This window comes from Scophthalmus maximus, chromosome 8 (assembly GCF_022379125.1).
Source record: "Scophthalmus maximus strain ysfricsl-2021 chromosome 8, ASM2237912v1, whole genome shotgun sequence".
Classification (NCBI taxonomy): Eukaryota; Metazoa; Chordata; class Actinopteri; order Pleuronectiformes; family Scophthalmidae; genus Scophthalmus; species Scophthalmus maximus.
Window position 1 is genome coordinate 5,430,001 of NC_061522.1, and position 10,000 is coordinate 5,440,000.

The 10,000-nt window shown below is 47.2% G+C and overlaps 1 protein-coding gene across 2 annotated transcripts in view; it reads left to right on the forward strand.

Moving 5' to 3' along the window:
* Window positions 1–10,000, forward strand: part of tll1 (tolloid-like 1) — a 51,934-nt gene that overhangs the window by 34,716 nt on the left and 7,218 nt on the right. For both annotated transcript variants that reach the window (XM_035636834.2, XM_047333832.1), the window contains 9 exons: window positions 307–422; window positions 725–827; window positions 1,443–1,559; window positions 2,488–2,633; window positions 3,185–3,380; window positions 3,604–3,729; window positions 4,449–4,609; window positions 4,695–4,875; window positions 9,372–9,497. In XM_035636834.2, coding sequence (XP_035492727.1) covers window positions 307–422; window positions 725–827; window positions 1,443–1,559; window positions 2,488–2,633; window positions 3,185–3,380; window positions 3,604–3,729; window positions 4,449–4,609; window positions 4,695–4,875; window positions 9,372–9,497 — 1,272 coding nt within the window. The remainder of the gene's footprint in view (window positions 1–306; window positions 423–724; window positions 828–1,442; window positions 1,560–2,487; window positions 2,634–3,184; window positions 3,381–3,603; window positions 3,730–4,448; window positions 4,610–4,694; window positions 4,876–9,371; window positions 9,498–10,000) is intronic.

Here is a 10,000-nt window from a genome sequence, read left to right on the forward strand (position 1 = left end):
TGTCTGAAGTATATTTAGTTTTGGTAAATTAGCAGCAAAAAAAAAGAAAAAAAGATTGAGAATAATAGCAGCTCTGAGAGCCAACTCTTCTTCAGTAACATAGACCCGTCCGAAGGCATCAGCGCTCGGCTGAAAGGATTATACTCGACAGCAGGACCGTCCACAAAAATGTAACTCCATCTCTGTGCGTGCGTGTGTGTGTGCGCGCGTGCGTGTGTGTGTGTGTGTGTGTGTGTGTGTGTGTGTGTGCGCGTGTGCGTGCCCATGTGCGTGTGTGTGTGTGCGTGCGTGCGTGCGTGTGCGCAGCATGCGGAGAGACGCTTCAAGAGTCAACGGGCAACTTCTCGTCTCCTGGTTATCCCAACGGATACCCTTCGTACACACACTGTGTGTGGAGAATATCTGTTACACCTGGAGAAAAGGTACACACACACACACACACAGTAGCACAGTAGCACAACGCTGTACTGTGAATGTGCGTGCATAGCCAGTGACAATAGGCGACCGCAGACAGACTGACTGTATATCGGTCACGTCTTGACACTATATAAGATTTTATCCTTCAAACATCCTTTGTTGTCTATAATATGTTCGCTTTTTAATCTTCTGTTCACTTTTAACTACCATTTCACGTGAAGCACGTCGAGCTTCATTTTACACCACGGAAAAAAAAGGCTATATAAATAAAAGTTCATTCTGACAGTTTTTTCTTCTACTCTTGCAGATTGTTCTCAACTTCACCACCATGGATCTGTACAAGAGCAGTCTGTGCTGGTACGACTACATCGAGGTTCGGGACGGGTACTGGAGGAAAGCTCCGCTGCTCGGTGAGATCAGGAGACAGTCGGCCATCGGGGCAGCTGAGGGACGGGGGGGGGGGGGGGGGGGGGGGGGGGGGGGGGGCGTTAGATACATACAGATAGCTTCTTCCAAATCTGTCCAAATTCAGGTGCTCATGTGCACCACTTTGTTGTTCGGGATCATTTCTGCTGTTCGCACTGGCCACTGAAACGTCTGTTATTTATCCAGTTCTGGTATTGAACTGTAAGTGTTGCGAGATAAAATCCTTTGTGTTGTGAAGAAGTTAGGTTTAGCGGTTTGAATGAGTCAAATCAGGTGACGTGTCTTTGTTTGTCCATCTCACAGTTGAGCTACAACACAATAAATATATTGTAAATATTTTGTACTAAATAGAATAACTTTGGAAGATCTACATTTGAACTCTTTAAGTCTCATATTTACTTTAAGAGACACATTTTTGTACAGAACACAAGAATATTAGCAATGTATTTTTTTGGTAATGGCCACTTTTCTTATACTTTCATTGTGTTCCTAAAAAATGAATGCATTTGTGTGTGTGTGTTTGTGAATTTCCGTTTGTGTGTGTTTGTGAATTTCCGTTTGTGTGTGTTTGTGAATTTCCGTGTGTGTGTGTGTTACAGGCAGGTTCTGTGGAGATAAAGTTCCTGACGTCTTGATTTCCACTGATAGCAGGATGTGGATTGAGTTTCGCAGCAGCAGCAACTGGGTGGGAAAGGGCTTTGCCGCCGTGTATGAAGGTAACGCCTCTAATCGATCGGACAAACCAAGTGACGAAATGAGTAAATACACAAACGTACAGTGTGTGAATCCACAGATCATAAACCAGCTGTGTATCATGAAACAAGGAAAGGTTCAACTTGGCCTTTCATTATTCATAGTGTTCACACAATGTGCTGCAGGTGGTTTGGGTCAGTGCAGTTATTGGTAATCCATCCTGTCTGTCTGTCCTCCTGTCTGTCTCTCTCTCTCTCTCTCTCTCTCTCTCTCTCTCTCTCTCTCTTCCTCTCTGTCTGTCTGTCTGTCCTCCTGTCTGTCTCTCTTTCTATCCTTCTGTCTGTCTCTCTGGCTCTCTCTCTCTCTCTGTCCTACTTTCTGTCTTTCTCTCTCTCTTCCTGTCTGTCCTTCTGTTTGTCCTTCTGTCTGTCCTCCTGTCTGTCTCTCTGTCTATCCTACTGTCTGTCTCTCTCTCTCTGTCCTTCTGTCTGTCCTCCTGTCTGTCTGTCTGTCTCTCCCTCTCCTCCTGCCTGTCTCTCTCGCTCTCTCCGTCCTTCTGTCTGTCCTCTTGTCTGTCTGTCTCTCTGTCTATCCTACTGTCTGTCCTCTTGTCTGTCTGCCTCTCTGTCTATCCTTCTGTCTGTCCTCTTGTCTGTCTGTCTCTCCCTCTCCTCCTGCCTGTCTGTCCCTCTCTCTCCGTCCTTCTGTCTGTCTTCTTGTCTGTCTGTCTCTCCCTCTCCTCCTGCCTGTCTGTCTCTCTCTCTCCGTCCTTCTGTGTGTCCTCTTGTCTGTCTGTCTCCCCCTCTCCTCCTGCCTGTCTCTCTCGCTCTCTCCGTCCTTCTGTCTGTCATCTTGTCTGTCTCTCTCTCTGTACTCCCGTCTGTCTCTCTCCCTCTCCTCCTGTCTGTGTCTCTGTGTGTCCTCCCGTCCGTCTCTCTCTCTGCTGTGCAGCGATCTGTGGGGGCGAGATCACCAAGGATTCAGGACAAATTCAGTCTCCCAACTACCCCGATGACTACAGACCCTCCAAAGAGTGTGTGTGGAGGATCACAGTGACCGAGGGCTACAACGTCGGGCTCAGCTTCCAGGCCTTCGAGGTGACTCACTCCCTGTGTGCTTGTGTGCGCTCATGTGTGTATGTGTGTGTGTGTGTGTGTGTGTGTGCGTGCCTGCGTGCGTGCGTGCGTGCATGCATGCTTTGGAATGTCTGGGTCAAATTTCATGCTTCTATAGCCGCTAGGAAGTTAATAAAAGTGGTGTGTGTGTGTGTGTGTGTGTGTGTGTGTGTGTGTGTGTGTGTGTGTGTGTGTGTGTGTGTGTGTGTGTGTGTGTGTGTGTGTGTGTGTGTGTGTGTGTGTGTGTGTGTGTGTGTGTGTGTGTGTGTGTGTGTGTGTGTGTGTGTGTGTGTGCGCGCATACAGATATACAGAGCAGGCAGTTCAGGATTAGTTTGGTAGCTCTTACGCTATAAAAATGTAGTATGAGACACTTTCTACCTATTCTATTCTATTCTTAGAAATATTGCTGCTTCATAAATATGAGATATGTTATGGTGATGCAATGTTTCAGTGGAGACCTTGATATCCGCAGCGGTGTTTCGTATCTCACCGTGTGTTTGTGCGTACCTGCCTCTGCGGCTTCCTCCGCAGATCGAGAGGCACGACAGCTGCGCTTACGACTACCTGGAGGTCCGGGATGGCCCTCTGGAGACGAGCCCCCTGATTGGCCGCTTCTGTGGCTACGACAAACCTGAGGACGTGCGCTCCACGTCACACACACTGTGGATGAAGTTTGTCTCAGACGGGACGGTGAACAAGGCCGGCTTCGCTGCTAACTTTTTCAAAGGTGCGTGTGTGTGTGTGTGTGTGTGTGTGTGTGTGTGTGTAGGTGTGTGTGTGTATAATTGAAAGAGGCTGTGTGTGTGTCTGTGTGTGTGTGTGTGTGTGTGTGTGTGTGTGTGTGTGTGTGTGTGTGTGTGTGTGTGTGTGTGTGTCTGTTGATTGTTTTTTTGGACCAATGCATTCTTTATGTGTGCGAAAAAATGTGCCCTGACGTGTGTGTTTTTCAGAGGAGGATGAGTGTGCCAAGCCAGACAATGGTGGATGTGAACAGAGGTGTGTAAACACTCTCGGGAGCTTCAAGTGTGCCTGTGACCCGGGCTATGAACTGGCCCCTGACAAGAAGAGCTGTGAAGGTAACTGTGTGTATGTAACTGTGTGTGTGTGTGTGTGTGTGTGTGTGTGTGCGTGTGTGTGTGTGTGCGCGTGTGTGTGTGTGCGTGTGTGCGTGTGTGCGTGTGTCCTCTGTATGCCACTGTGTGTTTCTGTAGGATATGAGTCTAACTCATCAGAAAAAAAAGAAGAAAAAAAACAACTTCCGACCAGCCTCCATCAACAGGAAAAAACATTTCTCTGACACAAAGCCACATGCCTCGCTGTTCCAGTGCCACAAATGCTGTGAAGGTCCTTGACTGTAATCTCAGAAAACAGATCAACTCCCGTAATGACCCCGCATACTGAAACAAAAGTGAAAGAGTGAGAAGTTACTTTGGCATCTGCAGTGAATCAACGTGAGGGAAACAGATGTGGAAAGGGAAAAAAGGAAAAAAGAAAAAGGATGTTGACACCTGTGACTTTGGATATCTGCCTGTATCCTCAAACACTCGATTGACAGCTGACACTGCCTGGAGGTCAGACATGGGTCCCGTTGAAGGATGTTATTTGCCGTAGTGACATTTTGGGCACCAGGCTCGCCTTGAGGAGGATTTCCACATTTCAGCCTTAAATTTGATGAAGGGGAAAATAACTGCAAAAACAAAAGGGGCATTTAACCAATAAAACAGAAAGAAGCTCAGACGGCCCCCCGTGCGTGTGTCTCTCTCTCTGAAATGGTCCGTATCTCGTGTGTTTGCAGCGGCGTGCGGCGGCCTCCTCTCCAAGTTGAACGGGACCATCAGCACTCCTGGCTGGCCCAAAGAGTATCCACCCAACAAGAACTGTGTGTGGCAGGTGGTCGCTCCCACCCAGTACCGCATCTCCATGCAGTTTGAGGCCTTCGAGCTGGAGGGAAACGAGGTCAGAGTGCGTCCGTGCGTTTTGTCTGCTTGTTAATCAGAGTCAAGGGGAGATGCTGATACAGAAGCCTCGTCCGTGTGTCTAGGTGTGTAAATACGACTATGTGGAGGTGCGCAGCGGCCTCTCGTCCGACTCCAAGCTGCACGGCAAATACTGCGGCACCGAGGTCCCCGAGGTCATCACCTCTCAGTACAACAACATGAGGATTGAGTTCAAGTCCGACAACACCGTCTCCAAGAAGGGCTTCAAGGCCCACTTCTTCTCAGGTAGGACCGTGTGTGTGTGTGTGCGTGTGTGTGTGTGTGTGCGTGTGTGCGCCTGTGTCTATTGTTCCGAGGTGTCATTCGCCCACAGGGTCCAAGAGTAGTTCTTTCTTAATCGGTGTTTCTGCTGTCCAACCCGCTCGCCAACGAACACTAATGTTTGATGAAACAGGAAAACACTCCAATAATGTTTTTGAAATAATTTGTGACCGATTTGGTTCAGTTTTTAATTATTTAACCATTTTCCTGCACACTGAAAAAAATTAAGTTTTTGCCAACTTTCGAAAAAATTACTTAAATTGGTAAAACAAACAAATGAATTTGAGTTTGTTCAACTCAAAGTTAAGACAATTAATAACTAAAATGTTTTGGTTATGTGTCCAAAACAAGTCAAAGACAACTTTCTATACCTTTACTTTTACTGTGCTTCATGACTGGCACTGGATGTTGACGGACATAGTCTGTGTCCTGCAGAATGTTTCAACATAAACAGAGTTTCAAGGACACAAGACTGATTATTTGAGTTTTACCAAGGCAGAGCAGGCGAGCAGGAAAACTGTCTTTTAAGAGACTTCATCAGCTGAGCACAGCGATGCCTTTTCTAAATATGTCAGATTTGATGTCCTCTGCCCATCCCTGCTGTGTGTATGTGTTTGTTGATGTTGGCTTGTCCATATCCGTGTGCATATGCCTCTGTCCATCCAGTGTCAGGGTCTCCTTTTCATTTGCTTGTCTTCATGTGCCCGGCGTGCGTGACTGTCACGCCGTGTCTCCCGAGCCCGCCTGCACCCACCCTGCGCTCTGCCCTCTCTCCCTCAGACAGCCTGGCTCTGTGTCAGGAGCGCATGTTTGTGTTTGAGTCGTGCCAGGACATAAAGCGCGGCCGCTCTCCCGCACGTGGCCGAGTCAACAGCAAGCGGGCGACCTCATCGGGGGTCAGAGGTAACGCGACCTCGCGATCGGCCTCTCCGATTGGCTCAGGTCTGTCATAATATTTGGGGGGAATGGATGGATCCCGCCTTTAATGGCGCGGATCATTTGTTTAATCCATTCTCCCTCGGAGGGGGAAATGTGCTGTGTCTCAATTCCATACTGGGTACTATTGATTCTCTGGATCAACAATGGCCGGGCGATAATAAACGAGACCGACCGACCACACACACACTCTGCAGCACCGGGGTTCTCGTGAGCCGTTTACTCAAGCACTTCCATGGCAAGTGTAATTCCCGGGGGCCCGAGGACGTGCACTGTTGGGTGTGAAGTTGTTTAGATGATGCTCTCAAGAAAGAGTTTTGAAGCGGGCACTGCACTAGTGCAAGAGAAGAACGATGCTTTTATGCAATAGAGGGAAATCATGGATGTCAGTCAAACTGCATCTTTGTGAGCTATGGCCAAGTGTAGAACATTTCCCTAATTGACAGTGGTAGAGGACGACATTCCAAGAAAAAAAACAAATGACATGATAATACATTGAGCGGGGTTGTATCCACCCGAGTGAAGGCTTCTTTCTTTTGACATGGTTTTATGGATCTGTCGTATTATTTTCCACTATGGAGTTTACAGAGCACTTTGCCTGGAGATATATCTGACCGTGCATAGCTGAACCACTGCCACACTATTGACGTCGACGTCCTTTTCTGTTTTTTTGGGGGGTTTTTTGGCACCAGCTCCTCTTCCGACATTATTGTCTGAGATGTGTCAGGAATGTCGCCGTCCACAATTTGAAAACAACTGACAAATGCAGAGAAAGTACTTTGGCTATTTACTCTAGATGATTTCATTTCAATTCTTTGTGAGCACAACACATCCTGAAAACAGACTTTAAGCAATAAGTACGTAGTATGGAATTTGGACACAGCGTGGAATTTCCAGTGAAGTCACAACAAATATCCCCTGCTCGTAGGAGGGTGGAATTTGTTGGACGTTGACGTCAGATGATAACACCCTTTCTTTTAAGGAAGATGTCCTGAAGGGACGATCTACGCTTCCTTTTTCTCTCCGCTGAAACTGATTGGCTGCAACGGGCAACTTTCGTTTGAGCAATTCAGCCTCTTCCTCCTGCGTCGGAGAGAGAGAAGAGCTGTCAACTGGCTGAGTGAGACTGTAGAGAGATTTCTTAATCAGACACAGATAATGTGTTTGTGTGTGTGTATGTGTATGTATACATATATATATATATATATATATATATATATATATATATATATATATATATATATATATATATATATATATATATATTGTAAATTAATCTGTGGGTGACTCAGCTATTGTCAGAAACTTCCAGGGATAACTTTTGGTTGGTGACAAGCCAGCAGCTTTAGGGAGGTCCCTTCAACCTCCCACATACTAATAATCCGTGTGTGTGTGTGTGTGTGTGTGTGTGTGTGTGTGTGTGTGTGTGTGTGTGTGTGTGTGTGTGTGTGTGTGTGTGTGTGTGTGTGTGTGTGTGTGTGTGTGTGTGTGTGTGTGTGTGTGTGTGTGTGTGTGTGTGTGTGTCTGTGCATGTGGACATTGTGTGCTTGACCTGAAGAAAGCCACAATGAACGCTGTGCAGCATCAACCGCAAAGCTTCTTAGCCTGCGATAGGGTGAGACTGAGCCCACAATAGCACCGTAATACCACACCAGACACAGACAAACGCGCGCGCACACACACACACACACACACACACACACACACACATACTGAGGGATTTAGTGGTTTCATTAAAAGCAGATTGTTTGATTCACAAGCTCTTGAGTTGAGGTGAGACTCGGCGTCTGTGTCTAATCTCACATCTCTTTATAGGAATCTATCCCTCACTCACAGTCACACACACACACACACACACACACACACACACACACACACACACACACACACGCTGTCTCCCACACTCAGTCTTCAGTCTTCCTGTGCGGTCGTGTGTCCATCTCCGCCGCTCTTGTTTTCTGTCTCTCTCACCATCGCCGCTGTCAACGTGGCAGCCGCACACAGAAGGGAGTCGGTCCTGCTCCTTCCACCTCCTGTTCTCTGCTGATCTTTTCTCTAGTTAAAAACCAACTGCCCCACAGAATCTCCCGTACAATATACACATCATGTTTTTGACTCTTAAAGCCCTTCTCTTACTTTCCTGTCCTCAACATTACTGTACCATCATCATAATAATAATACAGTATGACCTGCTATCAATTTGAAACAAGAACATTTTTTATTATAATTATAATTATAATATAATAGTTAACGAAACAATTTTTTACTTCAAAATCAAATCAGTTCATTTATAGGGAGAATGTTTGCTGTACATCTAACCTTATGCAAAAAACATTAACTACATGAATTGTTGCCATGTTTGGAAAAAGTCATGTTAAATGCATGTATTTCAGCACCTGAGGAAATTAACAGCGACGACCGACACACACACACACACACACACACACACACACACCGTGCTGCTGAAAGTCAGTGAGCCGCGAGCTTTAACTCTCAGCTCAGTGGACAGATCCACTCGTTCCCGCACGAGCCGTCAATCAAACAGATTTGATTCTTGAGATTAAAAAGGTTTAACGGACGAAACACACGACGCAATGCACGGAAAGGAATAATCTGTGCCCCCATGTTATTGAGCAAAAGAATAAATCATATATAGGCTGTGTGCGCAATCCAACTCAAATCCTGCTGGCACACGCGGGTGCTTGGCATCCGGGATCGGCGCCTATGGCCTCCGGTGTCTTTCCACATTCATGACATGAGGCCAATGGGATTCAAAAGCGAAGACAAGACTGAAGCTCTCACGGGCTTCTCCTCAGTTGGCGGGTGAACACATCAGACTGATATAGCAGTGTGGTGGTGGTGGTGGTGGTGGTCTGGCCCGAGGAGCGTGCGGCTGAACTGAAAACAGTTAGTTATGGTCAGAGAAGCTTCAGAGCCAACATGGAGTTTAACCACGGAGCAACCATGAGCCATGACCCTGCAGAGAGGAGCACGAAGACGGTGCTGCAGGCCAATCGGACCAGAAACACACACACACACACACACACACACACACAAATGAACTGAACTCTTTGTCGTTGTCTTCTGTCTTTGGTGAGGTTGTTTCAATGCCCATTGTCAGTAATCTCTATTATTATACCTTCTTTTCTTCTTACCTTCTGCTCTTGGAAAGCTTTAGATGTCGGCATGGTAACACGTTTAAAGCTGTGATGTCCCTGTATTTTTTTCCGCCATCTTGTTAAAGGCTTTAACTCTCAGCCTGGTTAGAAGACGAGTTTAATTTGACAGATGAATAACATTCTGTGTTAACATGTTAGTTCTCTTTGTTCCTCCTTCCTTAACTCATCATCCTTCCTCTCCTAAAACAAAAATCTCCTCCCCGTCCTTAAGTTACCATCTATCCACTACCCCCCCACTCCCCCACCACCCCCCGCTTGACCTCTTGCCCCCCCCCCCCTGCACCACGTCTCTTTGCTGTTTTTTCCACGTGAGTGATGTGCGTTGCACGTGTGTGTCCCTCACAGACAAAGACGAATGCAGCAAGGACAACGGCGGCTGCCAGCACGAGTGCATCAACACAGTGGGCTCGTACGTTTGTCAGTGTCGCCACGGCTTTGTGCTGCATGAGAACAAACATGACTGTAAGGAAGGTGGGTTCCACGCACACTCACATCCGCACACGCACTGGCACAAGGGCGCCGGGGCGGCGCACGCGCACGTCCTCGCGCGCCCGCACAAGCACGCGCTCGTTCACGAAAGCGCCCGCCGACCTTCGTACGGCCCCTACTCTGTCCACCCACATCAGCGTCCGCATGACAACAGAATGGCCCTCTCCATTTGAGGGAAGGGTTTTTCTTCTCCTTTTTTTTAACATACATGTATTTTCTGCCCGCCTGAGGCTTTGGACTTTGACTGGAGTCGGTCTCAAGTCACAAAAAATGTGTATTGACTTGAGACTTGAAAGCACATACAATCAAAATCTCAAAAGAGACAACTATGACCTGGATTAATGAGAATCTCAAATTTTGACTTAAAGAAAATCCGAGAGGCCTCGCAACATATTTTTTAAGATAAAGTTGTTACGCTCAAACGCTTTCTTTTCTCCATGGCCCCGCGCCTGTCCACGCTGGTCCGGTCTCGGTCCGCAGCACAG